At 36.6% G+C, this 22,201-nt stretch overlaps 2 protein-coding genes across 2 annotated transcripts; both read left to right on the top strand.

Annotated features, from left to right (window-relative positions):
• The first annotated feature begins 8,714 nt into the window (after nucleotides 1-8,714).
• On the top strand, nucleotides 8,715-13,464 carry LOC137733977 (uncharacterized). The gene is made up of 8 exons (XM_068473202.1): nucleotides 8,715-9,001; nucleotides 9,384-10,660; nucleotides 10,760-10,850; nucleotides 10,935-11,092; nucleotides 11,190-11,241; nucleotides 11,433-11,512; nucleotides 11,659-11,752; nucleotides 11,923-13,464. Exons 2-8 carry the CDS (start codon nucleotides 9,500-9,502, stop codon nucleotides 12,441-12,443), a joined length of 2,157 nt encoding a protein of 718 aa, XP_068329303.1. The 5' UTR covers nucleotides 8,715-9,001; nucleotides 9,384-9,499; the 3' UTR covers nucleotides 12,444-13,464.
• Nucleotides 13,465-17,400: 3,936 nt separating this feature from the next.
• On the top strand, nucleotides 17,401-20,091 carry LOC137733994 (thylakoid lumenal 17.4 kDa protein, chloroplastic-like). The gene is made up of 4 exons (XM_068473221.1): nucleotides 17,401-17,550; nucleotides 18,148-18,275; nucleotides 19,271-19,517; nucleotides 19,607-20,091. The coding sequence occupies exons 1-4, from the start codon at nucleotides 17,439-17,441 to the stop codon at nucleotides 19,828-19,830; spliced, it is 711 nt and encodes a 236-aa protein (XP_068329322.1). The 5' UTR covers nucleotides 17,401-17,438; the 3' UTR covers nucleotides 19,831-20,091.
• The last annotated feature ends 2,110 nt before the right edge of the window (nucleotides 20,092-22,201 follow it).

The following is a 22,201-nucleotide window of genomic DNA, read 5'->3' as shown; positions in this document are numbered from 1 at the left end:
AGATCAATTCGCGAGGTTTTGATCCGATACAATAAGACGTGCTTGCTTGCGGGGAATGAAATGCGCTTGTCGATTAGCGAAACTTTTTTTATAATACAAATCTCGAAAGCACATTTACAAAAACTTGGCTATACATTAATCAAAAGATTTGAACCATTTGAGTTTTATCTCCTAAGATATAGAATGATACATAAAGTGGCGAGACCACAATGAGGTCATTGTAATCGGAAAACCTCAATAACTTGTAATATATTTCAGTAAGCTTGAATTATCATACATTTTTTCAACGCTAATATTTAAGCCTTGTTTAAAATAAGGGGTAACATAATTGATCGAAATGCCTGAAAAAGTTCTTCAATAAGAGTTTCTTGACATGTCATCATCAAGCTAAATTATATCGTTGTTATAAATTATAAGTCGTACATTATTATTGTATGTTAAAAAGGACTGAGCGATGCTATCTCGTCATAACGGTCAATTCGTACGAGATCTGAAAAGTCGAAATGGCTTTTTGGCACCACCAATGTACTCATGATTACGGTGGTTGAGTTTGAGAGTGAAGAAATTCAAGATCTAACTCAGTTCAAATATCCAGCACACTTCTCTGGCGTACTTGTAAATTATCATCAAGTTCAGGACCACTTTAGTCTTTATGTGTCCAGGAAAAAACAGTTGTAGCCATACCTAAGCTCAGAGTGGTCCAAAACCAGAAGCTACCATAACCGCAGTAGTAGCTGATCAGCTGGCAAAAGCATCTGTTGCCGTCAGATCTTGATCAGACGCTCCCCCACAATTGTGGTCCCAACAACCACACTAAATTCTTGCTACCCAAATAATTAGTTGTGACTGCATGTAACTGTGGTCCTGTTTCAGAAAATATGAACTGGATTTTGTGTACTTGTATTTGGTGCTTGGAAGCTAAAGCCAACAGGTAATATCTGTTACCACAGATTTTTCACCAGATCTCCAATCCCAATGAAGGCTTGATTAATGGAATAAATGTCGTTTGCCCCCAGTGTGGATCAAGTCTCATTTTGGGTAACTTTGTTAAAATTTGCACCACGTATTTACCTATTTAAACCCTTTTGTATTAGATGGAAGTTACAACAGTATTACGTACGGGTTTAGAAAATTCAGTGAGTATTGGTCCTTAAACGCATCACAATATAGAGCAATAGTCCATTATGATAACACAATTAGAACGCTCGTCTAAAATAAAGGGTTTAAACCTTTTATACTTCAAAATATTAATGAACAAAAATTTGTGTTTTCTTAAAAAAAAAACTTGAAAGTAATTTATTACATATGTTTTTTTTTTTTCCATAAAGCACTACAAAAATAGTTTTCTAATATAGAAACACTTTAAATTATTCATGTCAAAATTGTCAAAAACGGTTTTTAAATTTCGCGAAGTGCTTCTAATGTTTATAGAAAAGCATTTTCAAGTAAGTCTATTATTGGATTACTTTACTAACAATATGAAAGTTGAGAGTATAAACTCGAATTGAAAAATCAAGAAACATTACGCGTGCTTACAAAGAGTTAAATTACTGTTAATGTCAATCAATTTTACAATAAAACATCAATTCCGTTGAGAATTTCCTTGCCTAAAGACAAAATGGGCAGTGGGGTATCCATTCTACTAAATTAACAATACAATACAATATCGCAAAGAAATGGACCCAATCGTACAATCCAATCAGCCTGTTTGGTGGAAACTGTCTAACACTTAATCCCCACCACAGGCCACGACCATGCTTCTTCTTCTGTCTACAAAGATAAGGGTTACAACTTCGGACACTACTCGATTCAAAAAGTTCTTAAACATAACACTCGATGTGTAAACGATTAGTACACATGTGGTCTAATATTTTAGTGAGCATAGTGTTCTCATGCGACTCAAATTCAAAATTCTCAATCTCTTAATTGATTATACTAATATCGAACTCTTAACCTTTTGTTAATAATACTAAATTGCTCTCTCTCTCTCTCTCTCTCTCTCTCTCTCTCTCTCTCTCTCTCATATATCTGAATTTCCGAATTTGAGTTATCTTCGTAAATTTGACTATTGTAGAATATTGTTTTACAAAAAAACATATCTAACACTAACAACTTTTCTCTTATTTTGCGAGTTGATCAAATTTGATTTACGAATTAAACCTGAGCACGATCCGTTGCCAAACCTCGGAACTCTCAAGTTTTAGCTACTCAAATATATCAAAGGAAGGACCAATAGCCATGGAACTATATGACAGCTGGTCAGGGTCATCACCCCCAACTCCAAACATATCAAATACCTTATCATCATAATCTTACAATATCCCACTTGTGACTTGTTGCAGGACTTGTAGTTTTCACTTCACTTTTCCCGTGCTTTTTCTCATTTCTTGAAAGATAAGAGTCATAAGATTTGAAAGGCTTATAATTTGGTTCGTGCATCTCTAATTTGCCTCTCGTGCTAAAGTGTTTAATCATAGATTACTAGGGTTTTACGAGATACTTCTCTCGATATAGATATTGTTAGATTTTTTGTGTCTTTATGTCAAAAAGTCAACTGTTTGATCTAACACTGTACCAATGCCAACCTTTTTTCATCACGTTCAGTTGTAATCCATGCATCTGCCTTTGTTAGTGCATGTGTAGGTCATCCATGATGCATGAAGCATTAACCTTGATAGTAAAAAAAAAGAAAAGGACATGGATCCTCTCCGGATCCAGTGGTCCTAATCCACCAAGTCCAATCATCCGGACCGTTGAAATTTGATCTAACGGCTACAAACAGAGATCCATTTTAAAAGTTATAATAACTTTAGCTCTTTGATTACATTTCAACGGCCCGGGTGATTGGACTTGGTGGATTAGGGCCATTGAATCCGAAGAGGATTCATGTCCAGAAAAACAAAAAAAACCCCTAATTTATAACCTTATTATACGAGCTTTTGTGATAAAATATCACACCTCTTAAATTGAGCATGTGGTTAGTTGAAGATAAAATTGATGGATTTAGTAGGGGATTGTTGACGTATCTCTCTAGATCTAGGTAGATTAATCAATAGAAACTTAAGTTTGTAGATATAATACATAATTTTAGCTATGGGGTTAGACTAACACCGGTGTGGTGTTAGCCAAAGGCCTTCGATGCCTAATTCAGAAAGATTGTAGGAAGTAATAAGAGTGTGGCGAGAGTTATTAGTTGTGTGCTTCTAAGGCCTTCGTAGAGAATGTGGTCCTTCAGCTCATTAGGATTTGACTAAACGAAATGTGCATTTAGTCAAAGTCAGAGTAGTCATATTTGATAAGTTATACATGTGACGTCTATTAGTCAAAATACTTTAAGTTCCCACATTAGCGCTTCTTTATTTTATTACATTAGAGGAGACTAAACCTTTAATTGATCTTAATTTATCTTATTATACCATTTTTCAAACAAATGATCTGATAATACTAATATTATTTAAATTATAGGAATAAAGATACAAACTCAAAGGACGAAGCACGCTATTCTAACTAATTTAGCTAAAACTAAATATGTACATCATTATACCATTTTACATGCATTATTCTACAATTTTATAAAATGACTGATTCAAACTTGAGTGTTAAAAAAATATGTCGTCATGGCTAACATACCCAACCGCCTCATCTATAATTTTAATGGTGATTGTACGTAGTATGAAGCCATTACTTAAAGGTTAGTTTATCAATTGTCGCCCCGGACGCATCGATGCAAGGAGAGAAGAAACATAAAACTATACATGTACACTTGTACAGATAATCATTACATACCTAATTTTCTCTACCAACAAACCAAATACACAATTATATTATATTTAGATCAATGTCGGCAGCCAATTCCGGGAGTAATGCAAGGCACCATGCACGTGGCAAGCTAGGCTAGCTAGCTAGAAGAGGAAAGAGGAGGACTTTCCATTGATAACTACGAAAATTTTTAATGTGTCAGAAACACGATTAATACGTCGAAGTTTACAATAAATTGGAAAAAAAAAATCTTAAGTTTTTAATTAAGTGTATTTTTATATTTCGTGTACCAAACTGTGTTATCGGCACATTGAAAAATCTCTTGTTAAGTACGTACACGCACCTCGCCACGCACCCATCAGGAGAGATTGACAAGTTGCGTCCAAATATTGATCCATGCATGCAATGCTAGAGTTGTAATTAAACACAGTTTACCAAAATAAAATAAAAAAATCAAGGTATGGGTCAACCGTTAAGAGAATCATAAGAACAAACCGCCATGCAGCCCTTATATCATATAGAGCCAAAAAAGGGGCAAAAACATGAAACTATTGATAACGTGGTCCATACTTGGTCAGTATACGAACACTACGATAATGCTACGCTATATATGTGTCCCGCTCCCTAAAGAGTAGAGTGTATCGATTGGCTCCGTACAAGTAATGTACCTCTTCTATGGCTCTTGCATTTACAAGTTTACACGTTACAACTCATAAAATTGCAGGCTAGCTAACCAATTGGAGTTGTAATGTTGGCTACCCAATAATCAAACCCTAAGTATTTCGATTGTGTGTATTATTTGTTGGTGCACCAACTTTTGATACGTGCATTGCATGCCACATGACACTTTGTTTGGTTCCATGCATGTGAGGACAGACACATATTGTCACATACCAAGGCATGAACAGCAAATTTGCCGTATGCATATGCCCTGCATATATGCGAGGAGGAATGTTTTGGAATATAAATTAAACACTTTTATTTGATGAATTTATGCTTATTCTCAATCATAGTTTAGGATAATACATATTATATATGTAAAGGGATCCTCGCCAGATCTTTTCCACCAAATCCATCTAATCACCTAATCTACGTCCTTCAAATTTGATTTAACGGCTAAAATTGTTATAACTTTTAAAGGGCCTCTTATTTGTAACTATTAGATTAAATTTCAAAAGCCCGGATTGATTGATTTGGTGAATTTGATGTATAGCGTCATGTCGAGGCAAGTATTTGCTCATGCATGATGCATATTGCTTGGTATGATCAACTCTAATTCATGATAGTTTAAGTACCCTTTTCTTGATCCTCGCATCAAGAAAGATTAAACTATATAATTAACAAGTCCCCAATTGCATGATCAATGTTGATAAGATGTGTGTGTCTATATATAAATGCAAACACATGTCGTTTTTAGCCTCTTACATATCTTTGTTTAATTGCGGTTGTAAATTTCATTTTATTTAATAAATAAAAAGAATGATGAGTGTGTGAGACGTTAAAAATGATGTGTGAAAATTATTTCCCAATACAAATCACCAGTATGATACAATGGAAATTTTATACCCTAAACTTTAATCCAAAAAGATGAAAGGGGATGTTGCTCAATTGGCACCAATTAAAGTCGTGGAAGCTAAAGGTAAATCATAAGTGTAAATGTTTCACTTTATTATGCATAAAAACAAGAGTGTCTAGTGTGACTTTTACAAATCACCATCAAAGAAAAACACAAGAATGAACATTTATATATATATTTTTAATACATTCAATTTTATCTATACTAAAAAGTGAGGAAGTGTCAATTTCACAATGAAGTAGTTATAATAATTTAATTTAAATTCGTCTTTCGAAAAAATTGAAATTGAGACCTCAGGTTTTGTTAATTTATAACTAGTCAAGGCTCAAGTATTCTTTATTTTATTAATGGTTACATATGATTAAGAACAACTAATTTAGTCCCGTATGTTTCTATTTATTTGGAGCTCGCTGTTAGAGAGATCTGAACTGTTCAAAAGAAAGAAAAAAAGATTCGGGATTATTCAAGTTTTTTTATTTTGTCAAGTAGGCTAATAAAATAAGCTAATAAGAGCCGTAAAATTGAAAATAAATGATCTGAAATTTTCCACTCGCTGCTCTAAATACAGAGAACCAGAGTGAATCTCAATCCGTCAATTCTACTCGTTTACTTTGCAGGTTAATTTATAAAACAAGCCTCTTCTCTTGCACATTAATTAGGACATGATCAAGGAGTTTAAGAAAGAAAACAAAAAGCTGTGCTACCTGCCGACTACTACCAGGGTTTGTTTAACCAGAAACTGAAACACACGAAATCGTTTTTTAAGTAAACTGCCCGGTTTAGCGGAAACAAACCGACTTTTACTTTTTTGACTTTTAAGAGTTTGTTTGGCCTTAATGGTGACATAAACCTAACGCAAAGCCACCTAATTAGTACTAATCCTATTTCTTTCTTTTTAAATGATCATGCTGCACACTGCAAATCTGCAGTAATCAATTGGAACCAATTTACATAATCTCAGAACGTGCATGCAATAAAGAATAAATCATTTTCCTAAATGTGCATGTTTTCAATTAATTTTTTTATGCAGTAATTATTGGAGAATTCCCTTATCTCCAAATCTCTTCCCCTTCTCTCTCTTCTCTTGCTTACTTGTTTATTTGCCTTTTTCTATTTGGAGACGAGAGAATCCTACTTCGTGATTAAATCCGAATAATTACTGTTGTAATCACATGAAATCGATGAAAATCCGCAGAGACAAAATCATTGAATTCGTTGGACGCATTGCATGGAACCCATGCATAACCCATGCCCTATTCTCGCAGGTGACATCCTCCAGGATATCCCAGTTTGAACTGTCGGCCTGGGCGGGTTTGGCTATATGGCTGGAGGGCATCATAAGCATTGCCCATGCCCTGCTATGGTGAAATGGTAATTTCACCTTGAAATATAGGCTAAAAAATAAAGTAAATTTGAGTTAGCAAATGAGTGGGTAACAAATATCAATGTTGTGTGACATTGATCTGCCACTAAATTATATATGGCTCTATGGGAAAGCTTGATTGTTTTTTCTTTTGACAAGGTGGTATCCTGTACTCTAATTTTTATTGACGGATTTCATTACAAAGATAGATTTAGTTACTACACTTGCATGTATTAAATATTTATATTCACATGAATTAGTTAAATTAAGTATTGTAGCCAGTTTCTTACAAAGAGGGCATATTCATTACCTTACCATCTAACCTAACAATTAGGGAAAACGAGGCGAGAGAACAAGAACATGGAAGAAACCAAGGGCATTTTAGCCATTTTACTGTTAATGAATAGTTCTTTTGAACTAAGTTCTAGTATATGTATAATTTACAATTTAGATTTAGATTTACATTTTTTCCCATGCTTTTGTTGTTAAACATGATTTGACTTTCAACTAGCATTTTAAAACAAAACAAAAATCTAGCATTAGTATATAATCTCGATTTAGGTCTAAACCCTAACCCAAAATTTTATATATGGCTCTATTTAGGAATGATTTTACTAAAAACTATAACATAACATGCAATCTTTCATTAGATGGTCAAATTTTCCCAATTTGATATTTAATATTTCACATTTTTATATATTTTGCTTTTTTATAAAGTAAAGTCATCCAATTATTCTAAATTGGAATTCCAAGTCAACAAATTTTGGCATTGACCACCACTTGGAGTGGAAAGTGACCTACCAAATTCATGCCACTACCTAATATTATTATGTATGCTACAATTATATAATTACTAAAAAAACCACTCGTCCCCCCCCCCCCCCCCTTTCTTTTCCCCAACAAAAAAACCCATTAAAATCAAGTCAATCTAATCGGATTTTTATTTTATAAAAGAGAATCAAAAGAAAAATATTTCGGGGTAAAGAGGGTTGAAGGCGACAATATTTGGTTCCTCCACGATTTATGGCAAAAGTTCTATATAAAATCGTATCAATATCAATGCTCATAAAAAGGGTTGAGAGTCGTTTGATTATTCGGCAAATATTTTGTAAGATTAAATTAAACCATAGAAAATAAAAAGGCAGGCTTAAAAGAATCATGCTTTGCTGCGAAAAAAAAGAAAAGAAACAAGTTATGTTGAAAAATTAATCACAAATGCACATATCCGAATAATTATAATAAATATTTGTTCATTTGTATTTGAGTTTCAACGTTTAAAATTCAACATATAAAAAGATCATATAGGTGCAAATAAAAAATAAATGTTAAGGTTGCGCATGTTAATAAATTAAAAAATATATATTTCATTGCCATAAGGGGGTTTGATGGACTATTTTAACCTGGTGTTCGAGCCATGTAGTGTCAGCGTATGATTGTAATATTAATAGCAAGAGCATTTATTTTTCTACGAAAAATGTCATGTTTCATATTTCATTTGTTTAATTAAGAAATAAAAATTTGTTTGAGTTTTGATAGCATGACGTTATATTCTTATCAACAAAAGAAATTCAAATTAAAACTTATAATGTCGCGATCACACTACTTTTTGATTTAATCAAGAAAAAGTTTTATTAAAGTTTTGGTAACGTGACATATTGTTACAAGCATGCTGATTTGATTAGCTGATATATTTACTTACGTAAACAAACTATTTATACTTAATCCATTTTGTTTTGCTCTCCCTAGCTAGAAGCCTAGAAGCATCGCAAAAGCTCCACTCTTATTTTGGTTATAATTATTTTTCATACCAAGTTTGTTGGTTCTCTTTTTGGCAGTTTAACACACAAAGAAAAAAGTAATTGAAACATTAATTTGATTGGAGTGAAAAAAAAAAGGGAAAAAGGTGAAATTACCATTTATTTTCTAGAGAGACAACAGAGTCTAGAGAGAGAGAGAGAGAGAGAGAGAGACAAAACACAAGCAGAAGGCAGAAGCACTCTCGAAATCTCGCTTCTCGGGACATCGATCGCGAAAATCAAGAATAATCCTCCGTTTTCCTGTTTTGCCCCTGCCTATTTCTCTACCTTTTTTTTTTCTTTTTAATTTGCTAAAATAAATACTTTATTTCCTTATTATTTTTTGTTTCATTTTTGTGCAGAGAGAGTGCTTCCTTGCTTCCTCGAGAGAGCGAGCGAGCGAGCGAGCGAGCGAGCGAGAGTCCCCGGAAGCTCCAAAATTTACACATGGCTGCTTCGATCTATGCCCTCCCCAGTTGCATACCAATCTCATAGAACCAAACCCATGTAATCAAATTTCACGCTTTTGCTTAATCCAGTATTTAATTTCCTTTTTCTGGCTCGTTTATTGGATTGTAAATTTGTAATCATATGAACATCAAATTCTGCAAATGGGTTTTCTCTGTGCTCAAAAGTGCTTTTTTTTTTTTTAGAATTTGGGTTGTTTTTAATTTTTTATTTGGGGTTTTTGTGCATATTTTATTGTGATTTTTTTATATATTGTAGTGGAAGACCAGGTTCAATGGGTGTGGATTGGGATCCATGTTGGATCTCTTGGTTTTTGTTTTATTGCTTTAATTACCATTTTTGTTTAATTTAACAAGTATTTTGTGTTGAACTGCTCTTGGTTTCTGTGTTAATTGTGTTTTTTTATTTGAATTTTGTGTAGTTACCCTTACTCCATTGGGTTGCTTGTGTGGAGGGGGATTGGATTTTGGCACTTTGCCTGGGGTTTATAATGCTGGTTTCTTGATGTGGAATCTGATGGGTTGAACTCAAAGAATAATGGGTAGCTTTAGTGAAGAGGAAGAAGATTGTGGATTCTTTGATGCACAAGAGGAAATTGCATCAACATCCGATGCAGGGTCTGAAACCATTGAGATATTTGATTCCAATTCTTCCTTCACCAATTGGGTTCCAGCTGGTTTTCCGTATGATGTGTGGAATAGAACCCCGAGAAGTGTGAAGGAGCGGCGGGTTAAGTTTCGGGAGTGGATGGGACTGAGCGCGGATCGAGAGACTTCAGTGGAAATAGCAAGTGATGTAGCAGGGGAGGTTGAGAGAGTTAGAGAGAGTAGCGGGGCTGTGTTGAGAACCACCTCATGTGTTGAGGATGAGTATTGTTTGAGTCGGTCATTTGTGTCATGTCGGCGTAATGACTACTCCATTTATTCCTCAATTGAGTTGGATTGGAAGGATGATTCTGCATGTAGAGATGGGAATTTAGGGAAGCCATTGGAGTGTAATGCAGAGGAAGTGAGGCTGGATGGGAAGGTACGTGAAGGTCAAGAAGTGACCAAAGAGTCCGAGCGCACTTCTTGTTCTTCATCTTCATTGTCTCTACAATTGACGGAGAATCGAATGGAGGAGGCGAACAATAGAGCTGGGATACTGAAGAGAGCTAAGAAGGGGTGGTTGAGTAGGTTGCGGTCCATCGCATGCCTTGTTGATAGGCAAGGGGAGGATGATGAATTGGCACACGATGACAATGCTGCAATCATGGGGTTCAGGGCACAAAGAGTTAAGGTTCGCCAGTGCGGGAAGCGGTTGAAGGAACTTTCAGCACTTTACATGGGACAAGATATCCAGGCACATGAGGGCGCAATTTTGGCAATGAAATTCAGTCCCGATGGACAATACTTGGCAAGTGCTGGTGAAGATGGGATTCTGCGTGTCTGGCAAGTGGTGGAGGATGAGAGATCTAATGAACATGACATTCCGGAAATAGATCCATCCTGCATTTACTTCACAGTGAATCATCTCTCTGAACTAAATCCACTATTTTCGGAAAAGGATACAATAGGCAAATCAAGTAGCCTTAGGAAAACATCAGATTCAGCTTGTGTTATTTTTCCCCCAAAAGTCTTCCGGATATTGGAGAAACCGTTGCATGAATTTCACGGGCATGGTGGTGATATCTTGGATCTCTCTTGGTCAAGGAGTAATGTAAGTGATTATTTTTATTGCAGTTAAGTTTCTAGTAATCTGGAATTTTTTTATCATTTACTGATACATGGCAGAATGTTTAATTTGTTCTGAATGCAGTATCTTCTGTCATCTTCGGTTGACAAAACTGTTCGTCTTTGGCAAGTGGGATGCGGTAGTTGCCTCAAAGTCTTTTCCCATAGTAATTATGGTGAGCTGCTGTCTATTGTCTATGATTATATATATTGGCTTGGCTTGACCTCTTACCATTTTTCGTTTATTATTGATCATGCAGTGACCAGTGTTCAATTTAATCCAGTGGATGAGAATTACTTCATCAGTGGTTCAATAGATGGCAAAGTACGTATTTGGGGAATTTCTTGCTGCCAAGTTGTTGATTGGAGTGATATAAGAGATATAGTTACTGCGGTGTGCTATCGCCCTGATGGGCAGGTTTGGTGATTTTCTTGCCCTTCAATTATGTAGAAATGTATATGTATCCTCACATATTAAGTAATGCTTATTCAAACACCGTTGATTTCTTGTGCAGGGAGGAATTGTTGGCTCAATGACAGGCAGTTGCCGCTTTTATAATATATCAGGTATGCTTCGACATTCTAGACCTGCATTCCTCACCCTCCTCCGAATTATTCACGTCCTTTGCCTAGAAACTGAGTAGATGCCCCTGCTCACTTGGAGTTTATGATGCTGGTTTATTAATTCTATCATAACTAATGCGACGTTTCAATTTTGAGTTTGTACTGATGAAGTAGTTATTTGTATCTTGGAACAGATAATCATTTGCAATTGGATGCTCAATTATGCTTGCAAAGTAAAAAGAAGTCCCCGTGCAGAAAGATTACAGGCTTCCAGGTAGTTACTTCCTGACTGCTGTGTTTTCTGTTTTGTTTTCTTTTAACTTCCTGACTGCTGTGTTTTCTGTTTTGTTTTCTTTTACACATCACTTTACCTATTCAATAGGGGATCTGAAGTTCAGTAATTTTTGTTATTTTATACAGTTTTTCCCACAAGACTCTAGCAAAGTGATGGTCACTTGTGCCGATTCAAAGGTCAGAATTCTTCATGGTCTATCTGTGGTCGGCAAGTATGCAGGTAGTTGCATAACTTGGTACTTTTAGTTGTAATTGTTTCTTATTTTATTGGTTTCCACCACTCTGATTTTCTAGAGGCAGTTCATTGTGCATATCACTGTTTTAGCATCTGGCTTATGAATTTTATACGTTTCTCTTTTCTAAACCTCGTCTCTCGTCAACGAAATGCAGGAAACCAGACATCTGCTACTTTCACTTCAGATGGGAAACATATAGTCTCGGTTAATGAGGATTCTAGTGTATATGTATGGAACTGCAATAATCATGAAGAACGAGTGCTCTCTCAAGCAAAAAAGATAAGATCTTGTGAGCGCTTTTCCACGAATGTTTCTGTGGCAATACCTTGGTCTGGATTTAAATGTGGGACCGTAGAAAATGAGAGGCAATTTCAGGCTGTCGATGAGAATTTACCAGAGAGATTGCCTTTTTCCTCACCTGCATGTTTTTCTCTCAGCCAAGATTCTTTCCTTCAGTCTATTCCCAAGGGATCTGCGACTTGGCCAGAGGAGAAGCTTCCAACTTCGAGCCCACTGGCAAAGCAATCTACTATGCACAAATCCGAGTACAAGTTTCTTAAAACTTCTTGCCAGAACACATCCAGTTCACATGCATGGGGTATGGTTATTGTTACTGCAGGATGGGATGGACGGATCAGATCATTCCACAATTATGGTTTACCAGTAACCGTTTGATACTTTTGTGGTCTTTGGCATGGTTTTCGTAGAGTTGTAGCTATCCCCTCTGCAGTAAACTTATCGCGTAGTGCCTGCTTTGGTTCATTACCAGATGCAAATCTAATGGATTGATGAGTGACATTACCTTTGGCAGCATCAATGGCCACAGCAGGGTCAGGTTGACAACTCTAGCAGGCATGTGCACGATCGATGACCTTGAGAATTTGGTTCTCCGATGGGCCCCTTGTCAGATTTCAGAGGTGACGGTGACCATTTTATGTCTTGACAGGTGGCTGAAATTCCATGGTTGTGATGTAATCCAATTCGGAATCAGCCAGTGGCCGAGGTTAGCTTGTCCAGATGGTATAATTATAGCCAATGTGGGATGTTTTTGGTCTGCCGGTTCTCAAATTTTAGATGTGAAGTCATTTGTTAAGAGAGAGCCAATGAGATATTATATCTATATAATTCAGGTGCCTGTGGGCCTTGTAGAACATCTTTGTTCTCCAAGATAATGGATAGGGATTCAAGGGGGTGGCTGGAATTCGTTTGGGGAAAAGATGGTGGGGAACTCCACCATTCCATCGTGCTCGCCGGTTAGAATGATTGAATTGTTGTCTGCCATGTCTGGTCCATCTCATGGTAGGGTCGGCGAGCTTTGGTTGGCAGTGGGAATGTGCAGGAATCCATTTCGTCCGAAGTTGCTCACTGCCTCAGCCAGGGGCTGGAAACTCAAAGACCATCCAGTCTTTCGGAGAAGACATGTCTAACGGGAATATGATTTGCGGGAGCTCATGTGTCCAAGGATGAGCACTCCTAACCGGGTTTTCGTCGACGTAGACCTTTGTATATTTACACTGTCAATTTAGTCTAACATCAGCTTAGTCTAGCCTCGCATCGTTAGCGATTTTGTTAACTTAACAGGAAGTCCTTTTGAGATTTTTTTGTAATGTCAAATGCAATTTTTCTTTCTGATATGTAAATGAAATATTCATGTAGTTTTTTCCTGCATGTTCTTGCTCTAAATGAAATGGCAATACCACAGTAGAAAAAGTATACAATTACACAACTGATGTGTCTTCCTAAAAGTAAAATGGACTCAACATTACTTGTTTGCATCGGGACGTCATTTTATCGCTCTTCTGTTTCCCAAACCTAAAATGTATTGTCAAGTGTTTTAACTTTTGACATGACTCACCTATGATGTCGCAAGGGCGAAATTGATCCTCTTAGATGAGGGAATCCTAGGAGAGCCGTCGACTCCAACTATCGTCCAAGTGCATTATTAGTCTGGAATACCTTCACAGTGACATGCTATAGGTAAGTTTATGTCGTTAAAGTGATTTTCAGTTTAGTGGAGATAATCAAAGTATCAAAGATTCAATTAGGAGACAAGGAGAAAAAAGCATATGACTAATTATGAAGAGGGGGACATGAGACATGTATTAGTGGGAATTATAAAGTGAAAAGGAAGGAGCACAAAACAAATTAACATCAATTATTGAACTGTTTATCTTCTACTTTTGGCCAACAAGCTTGCATTATTCAAGGACAATTGTACAAGGTGACAACATTCAACGAACCCATAAAAAAAAATTGAGAAAAGTTGGGAGGTCACATGATGAATTATGAGCGTGATTAGCTTGACAAAACTTACTTTATCGGGTCTAAATCCGAATCTCCGACAAACCGACATACGATAATTGTCACTCCTCCATCTTCTTTTGGGTATGACAGAACATTATAATTAAGATTAGAAGTTAGATTAATTGGTTTTGTAACCTCTAAAGTTTATTTTGTTTGGAGTTTAAGAAAGGAAAACAACCTTTTTAAGAAAAGGGGAAGCCGGATTAGCATGTTCATGGATGTTTGTTCTTTTGTTGCAAATATTGGGAGATAAGTAGCCCATGTATCCAACCCATGAAACATAAGAGCAACTCCAGCCCATTCAAATATCCTAAGGGATAGGCAATCCATTGGGGTTCGGGGGAGCCCGACATCCTCACCAGGCCCAAATCGCTTGGCTCAATGCTTGAGAGGTGTGACATTAGGTTGATGTTATGGTGGCGTCAGTTACAATAAAAAATAAAAAATTTCTTTTTCTATAAATACTTAATCATGTTCTTCCACCTTACACCACATTTCAATACTTTGAACCAATCTTTTATTATTATCTGAATTCAAAAATAAAATTATCTTTTATTTTATAAAAAATTAAAAAAAAATAATACCAATAGCCTGAGCTATTCAATTTAGGGATGAAAATGCAATAGGACAGTTATTGTTCACTAAAGGTAGTTACTGTTCACTAAAGGGAATTAAGTTGTTTATAACCCAATAGACTTTTAGGGTTAGAGTTGCCCTAAGCCCGCAACAAGGCCTATCCGTAGGCCCAAAATGAGTGATCCAATTGCTAAATCTAGAACATTCCTCATCCTTGGATATGGAAGATTCGAACTTATCAAAGAGCTACATCAACAATGCCCTAGCAAACTGTTCTAAACATGTAATTTTTTGATATTTTACGATATGGGAGATTCGAACTAGAGTTGTGAGGGGCGGGTTCACTACCATGTCGTGGCTAATTGACTTAACTCACCACATATCATCTTTCGTCAGTCTACGAGATAGGGATTCAAACCCTAGAAAAAAAGAGATGAGGGGCAGGTACACTACCATGCCGTGGCTAATTAGCTTAACACACCACATATCATCTTTCGTCATTTTACGAGATAGGGATTCAAACCCTGGAGAAAAAGAGGCCAACAAACTACTATGCCATGACCAACTTGCCTATCTATCCACATATGTCATCTTGATGTAGGACACATATGAGACATGCCCAACAAAAAACATAAAATAAAATAAAATGTTTCAAATTCTGAAAAAGAAGAATTAAAGTTGAAAAATGTTGAATTAATTCGATACGGTGACATAAAGAACGATAATAAATATTTTGGTGTCAGAATCAGGTGTATAATATATCGTTTTTATAAAAAACCGCGAGTTGAACAAAAATCATAGTACCATGTGCCCGTCTTTAATACCAAAAACGATTGTTTAGGCTTCCAAAATTGCCATTTTAATTATGTAATAAAAATCAGATCTTTCAATTCTTGTTTGATTAATATCGTTTAATTACTTAACACCTTTGAGTTGTCCTAAGAATTGTAATCCGATTATTTAAGCCATTGGCTGTTTCCATTGTAATCATCTTTCAATAAAATTTAAAAATCATCAGACAACCTTTCAGTTTTGTTCTTCGAGGAATTATGCTTGTAATCCTTTTAGCTTCGTACCGCGTCACATCTTTTGTTATTCTCTGAGATAAGAGATTGAAATTTGACTACAAAAAAGAGATCACACTATTACGTCATGACCAACTGACCAAATTGCTAGATATTCTTCAGTAATCCATTCACAATTTCACATTCCAAAACACAAATTATTCTTTATAGAACGATCACAATAAGAAATCAAATCAAACCCATAAAATTTCAGAAAGACTTTCTATTTTCCTTCACATCGATACCAATTGCATATCACTTGGAAGAGAAGCAACAAACAACACACAGAGATTAAAAAAAAAAAGAAAAAAGAAAAGAAAAAAAAAAGCATTTTAATTTTTAATCACACAAACAACAAATCCAACCCCAATTTTCCCGATCCAACCTCAAACTTCACAACCTGAAAAGGACACATTGAAACCCACAAATATTCAAGATGCAGAGAACAACCCATAGAGAGAAGAAACAAAACGACCCCAACCTATCCGATTCACCCATTCAGACGGGGAGGTTGACGACGTCGTTCGGTGGAGGGGCGGAGGAGGAGGAGGCGGAGGAAGTGGAAGAAACGTAGTGAGGGCGGTGGTCGCTGAGGTTGACGGAGCGGGAGGCGAAGAGCATGAGGGGGCGGTCGTGGGCCTCCTCGGGGTTGGTTTCGTGGTCGTCGGAGGTGGAGAGGTTGATGCAGGAGCAGCGCTCAAGGGAGGCGAAGAAGGCGGATGCCACGTGGGTCCCAAGCCAACTGGCGACGCCGTTGATCTTCTCGTACGACAGGCACGAGCTCTGGCTCTGGCTCTCCATTGTCGGAACAGATTCTTTGTTTTTTGGCAGTGCGCAGTCAGAGAAAGAGAAACAGAGGAGGCAGATTCCTCAAATATCCCAAGAAAGTCAAACGCCGATTCCTCCGACCGTTTTTCCGCCCTTTTCCTTTTGTTGTTTGTTGTTCCTTAACCTTAGGAACTCGCTTTTACCAAAATTTACTATGTACGTGTAGGCAACTAACTAGACTCAAGTTAAGTTAACATTGTCTCGTCGTGGAGAGACGCTATACGTACGCTTTTTACTCAACATAGTTTTTAAAATTTGCATAACTCATCATTTTGGTATCAGAGATTTGAAATCAATAGAAATAATCTTCGAATTTGTCCATCATCAATTATTTTAGTTATTCCTTGAAGAATTACTGACCAAATGATAAAAATATACTCTCAATTTAATAAACAATAGGCCAAAATGATTCAACAAAAATTAAGGTTGTTTTTGTAATTTTATCTTTATTTAATGAAGATTTTTCAAGGAATGATCAAAATGATCAATGATGGATAAACTCAATGATCATTTCTATTGACTTCAAATCTCAAAAACCAAAATAAAAAATTATGTAAATTCCAAAAAATATTTTAACTAAAAAAACCTTATATACATGTCATACCGCTTTGTTCTTCGAACACATTAACAAATATCTCTTCATTCATTCCTAAGTTCGACTTTGAACTCCTACGACATGTCGCTTCCATCGGTGGGTGGTGCAACCGTGACCGTAGATTGACAATTCCGCGGTGACCCGCGGGGATAAGGCTAAGAGCAAAAGATTTTTACTGGCGTCAGACACGATCCCACGTGTCAAGCCACGTCATCTTGATCCATGGAAAACTAACTGTAACGGAGAACAAGGATAAGAGAAAGAGAAGACCATCGTCTCAGTTCTGCCATTTTCTTCTGAAAAATGGCTGCTTCACTTTCTTCATCGATTCTTCCGTCTCGAAACGGCGTTTCTCTCCAATTCTCCCAGACGAAACGCCCGCAGCTCCACTCGCCGCCGCGCGTATTTTGCTCCGGTAAGCCTTCCTCGTTGATTTTTTCTCAGTTGTTTTGGTGAATGTTTATAAAGATTGACTTTTTTGTTACGAAAAACAATTTCATGTTCTGCTTCACTTACAAGTACTTTCGTAGAAGCACTTGGAGAAACGCCTTCTAAATGCTTCTTAGGAAGTTCTTTTTAATAAAAATTTCAACGCGTTTCTAATAAAATCAATTGTAGTAAAAGTTCTAATAAATAAAAGTGTTTTTAAAGATGCAGTCTCAAATGGCCTTTAGAAACTTTGCATATATAGGTTAGGAAGGTTGGCTAGGCCCAATGTTGCCCCCTTGGAAGGTTACACCAAAGTTCGAATACCCTTCTCTAGAACATCGTCTTGTAAAAAAGTTGGAAAACTTCTATTTTAGTAGATTTATAAGCAATTTCTGCCTAGTTTTGGGACTCGAGTCGGAAAAACAACCTCTTTGTAAGGCTGCGTACTATAGACGTTGCCTCCGACCCTCCGGGGTGCCTTATTGGTTTGAGGTCGCCCTTTTCTGCCTAGTTTTGTATCCTGCATTATACTGCAAAATTGGAAGATGTGGATTTATGTTTTGGTTTCATTGGGCGGGTGCAGCTTCTAGGGATGGTCATGAGACAAAGGAGGAATTGAATCAGTGGAAGCAAGTTAAGAATGCAGCTTGTGGGATTCTTGCTGTTTGGGCAGTGACTACCGCTGCCTCACCTGTAATTGCTGCTGGTCAGGTTTGAAACCCTCTCATTCCGTATATTTATTCTTCACTTGGCTTGCTTTTGGTGCCGTTGCCTTACGATATTGTAATCTTCATCATCTGTTTAAAATGGAAGCATATAGATATCATGCAAAATAAGTAGTTGAGATGTTATACACAATGGACTAATGGAATGTTCATGGAAGATTTGAATTCCCCATCTTGAACTCAATCTCATTCTGTGCTCGCGCTTTTCTTACTTCCGAATGCCTTCTAGTGTTTTGTATTGTAAAACAAGATCATCTATACAAAGTGAGGAACACAACATCAGCTTGAAGGACAATCAAGAACCAAGCAAAACTAGTACATACAACTAGCTAACCGGTAACAAACTCACGCCAAAATTCCACAAGTTACGAATTTCTCTGTTAATAATCCTTGAGGTCCTAAACATAGCTTCAGAACACAAAGCTTTATTCATGAATCGGGAGATTCCTTTACACCAAATGTGGTAATCGAAAATCTTAAACTCTTTCCTTTACAGCGATTTTATCCAGTTAAACTCGTCACGACAAAGATTGTGTTGAGAGGTGGCTGTCTAGGCTCAGGAAATTTGTCTAGCCTTAGTTGGAACGAATAAGCTGCCAAGAAATAAACCCTGTTTTAGAATCGCCGTAGAGAACCAGACAAGTCTGTACCAATCCGCTTGCACAATGCTTGCCTCCAATAGCATTCTAAGTATCAGAAAATTTAAGAAAATCCATTTATGGCATGAGCAGAGTCTCAGGATACTTTATAAGATTTTTTTGTTACTTTGCCACTTCTAGTATCGATCTCTTATTACCGAATCCTTTCTGAATGCCCCGTTTTCCCTTATTATGTTTTCTTTCAACTCTTGTGAAACGCCGCCATGTCCATTAAATAAGCAGGAGCCAAAATGTCACCATCCAAACTATAAGTTACTAGTTCTAACTTCTTATAGCTGTGACTGTGAAAAGTTGCTAAACTGACTTCTTCTGTATCCAATAGAGGTTGCCTCCATTGTCTACTGATCCAAAGCGATGTGAGGTTGCATTTGTTGGAAATACGATAGGCCAGGCAAATGGAGTTTACGACAAGGCAATAGATCTCCGCTTCTGTGATTACACAAATGAGAAGTCCAATCTTAAGGGAAAGAGTCTTGCAGCAGCACTCATGTCCGGAGCCAAATTTGATGGCGCAGACATGACAGAAGTTGTGATGTCAAAAGCTTATGCTGCAGGAGCCAGCTTCAAGGGTAAGCTTGTGTATCATCCTTGCTATCAAATGCGCAAGATCGTAATATGGAATGAAAGAGGTGATTATCAAATTTTCTCTCTTTTTCAGGTACAAACTTCTCGAACGCAGTTCTAGACCGGGTTAACTTTGAGAAAGCGAATCTGCAAGGAGCTTTGTTTATTAACACTGTCTTATCAGGTTCCACCTTCAACGAAGCAAACCTTGACGGTGTGTTTTTCGAGGACACCATTATAGGGTACATTGATCTTCAGAAAATTTGTAGAAATACAACTATCAATGAGGAAGGAAGAGCTACCCTAGGGTGTCGATAATTCAAGGTTCGTCTGTTTCAATGTAAGAAGCAGCCACACACACACACGGTGCTAACTGCGGTTTCCTTCTGTATTTCGAGTTCATTTCTAGGCACTTTTAACTGTATAGCCCCTATATATGGTATCCTGCATCTGTGTATGAGTACCGATCAACAGAAGACAGTTTTGTTGTGGTATTTGTTTGGTGGAGACGGGAGATTTTCTCCTTTGCTTCTTTGTTATGGCTTTCAGTTTGAAATATTCATCTTTTCTTCTGTCAAATGACGTGAAAAACACTACTCATCAGATGGCCTATGCAATTTACGTAAACAAAAAACAAAGATAGAAAACAATGGAAAATGATATTGCAATTTAAGTAAACAAAAAACAAAGATAGAAAACAATGAAAACAAAAAACAAAGATAGAAAACAATGAAAAATGATATTGCAATTTAAGTAAACAAAAAACAAAGATAGAAAACAATGAAAAATGATATCCGCACACTCTTTTTGTTCTTATGTACACACTGTTTAGGTTTGCATAAATTAAAGGAAAATCAAGGACATAAATAAGCAAGGTAGGCAGAAGAAGAAAATGAGTGCAGATATCATTTTTCAAAAGAAAAATGTGAGGAAGAGGCGTATTAGGGTGCATTTTTCGCTCAACACACTTGAGTGGTGGTGCTCACTATCTTCCTTATTACTATTGGATAAGTTCAAATTTTGATATTTGTGTCCATCAATTACACAGATCTCGAAATTTAAACTCATACAATGATGATATATAGGGTGGTATGTGAGCAAAAATATTCCTACCAGATTATGATATGGGTAGTTAGATCGCAATGCACGTGTGCAACATACCAAAGTCAGATGCTACTCACTTGCTCAGTACTTCAGTTGAAATTCACAACTCACCAACCAGCTTTTTAAAATATTAATCAAACCCGGGGATCGTGCTCCTCACTTCCCAGCTCCCGCCGGCACTCCTTTTACATTTCTTCCCCCTTGACTTTGAAGGCTTGACATTCATTAAAAAGGTACTAATTACTAATTATGATGTCTGCACTCCATTTTTCTCGGTCTGCATATTTTTCTTCTTTTAAGCTCGTCTCTTTAACTGTTGGGTTGAATAAATTAATGACAAATTAAGAGACGGAAGAAAACAAACATAAGAGTGCAGAATTAAAAAACGAGTGTTCGGAACCTTTTCCTAATATCTCACCACTTAGCCCAAACTCAATTATTCCTTTGTTTTTCCTGATCATTGCCTAAAATCTTTTGAGTTTAGGCCCGCCGGGTTTCGTTGAGCTCTGCAAGATTTGGATCAAGCAGAATGACTCTACTCGCTGCTCGGCCAGATCGTCTAGTACTTAATAAAATGTGACAGTGACCCAGCAAGAATTAGGTCAAGTTAGAGGAGGGCAACAAGTCCACGTTCCAACTTAGTAACTTTCTCTTTCGAGGGCCATTTCCATCTTTTATTCTAATTTGTCATCTATGATACATGCCGTTGAGTGGTCCGAAAAGCCAACTTTTTGCATAATGCATAAAACTTGTCTACCTAACATTGTAACCCGATCTCTTATATTCATCTTCTATTCTTTGTAGAAGCCATCTCATCTTGACAACTTTTATGTGAAGATAGTCTTACATACGATATTTTATTAGTTATTGAGAACACCACAGTAACGGTTAACCTGTTTCATAGAAGTGTGAAATTAAATTTTTTTAATGATAAGATATGAAACTATGATTGACCTAATAATTGAGGTAATTATTTGTACTTTAGCCTTAAAATTTTTAAGTAAAAAAAGCAAAGAATAAATATGAACGATGGCGATTGATACCAATCTTTCAAATCAGAGTTCTTGAGCTTTCGTCAATTAGTCTAATTAGGAAAATTGGCACCCAGCATAAAATACCATTATGCCAAAATCATATAGCGTGGATCACATGAATATATTTTTATATATTATAATATATAATGGTGGCTACTGGTGCCCTAAAAGTGTGTTTTGTTCTTGACCTTTCTCCAATTTGAAGTCCTTGTACTAGCTGGCTAGCTAGTAGGCTGGATGTATTAGCTGCATGCTTAGTTGTGTTGTGTAATCATAATAATTACTAGCAGATGAGCACACATTCTGTGTATGTAAATAACTGCTCACCTCATCTCACGTTCTCCTCAAGCGCAACGGGTTCAATTCATTCAAACTATCCAAAAAACATCATGATTTCACTTACGTGTATGAAAAAATGATGGTGGGATAATTTCTCTTAATAAGTGCATATTTTTTATCTTATGTAAATATTTCGATATAAAATTACTATTTTGCCCTTCTTATATAAATATTGTGTATAAAAAATGAGGGTAAAATAGGAAAAAAGTGAA

This window comes from Pyrus communis, chromosome 5 (genome assembly GCF_963583255.1).
Source record: "Pyrus communis chromosome 5, drPyrComm1.1, whole genome shotgun sequence".
In the NCBI taxonomy this organism is placed as follows: domain Eukaryota; kingdom Viridiplantae; phylum Streptophyta; class Magnoliopsida; order Rosales; family Rosaceae; genus Pyrus; species Pyrus communis.
Note: the sequence above shows the minus strand (reverse complement) of the source record. Positions and strands in the feature narration are given on the sequence as shown.

What these genes read in the sequence shown, in the direction of transcription:
- LOC137733977 (XM_068473202.1), top strand. Translation starts at nt 9,500, where the DNA reads ATGGGTAGCTTTAGTGAAGAGGAAGAAGATTGTGGATTCTTTGATGCA. An exon ending in GAAAGATTACAGGCTTCCAG is followed by an intron (nt 11,513 to 11,658) that starts GTAGTTACTTCC and finishes TATTTTATACAG; the next exon opens with TTTTTCCCACAAGACTCTAG. An exon ending in TGTGGTCGGCAAGTATGCAG is followed by an intron (nt 11,753 to 11,922) that starts GTAGTTGCATAA and finishes AACGAAATGCAG; the next exon opens with GAAACCAGACATCTGCTACT.
- LOC137733994 (XM_068473221.1), top strand. Translation starts at nt 17,439, where the DNA reads ATGGCTGCTTCACTTTCTTCATCGATTCTTCCGTCTCGAAACGGCGTT. An exon ending in CTGTAATTGCTGCTGGTCAG is followed by an intron (nt 18,276 to 19,270) that starts GTTTGAAACCCT and finishes TGTATCCAATAG; the next exon opens with AGGTTGCCTCCATTGTCTAC. An exon ending in TGCAGGAGCCAGCTTCAAGG is followed by an intron (nt 19,518 to 19,606) that starts GTAAGCTTGTGT and finishes TCTCTTTTTCAG; the next exon opens with GTACAAACTTCTCGAACGCA.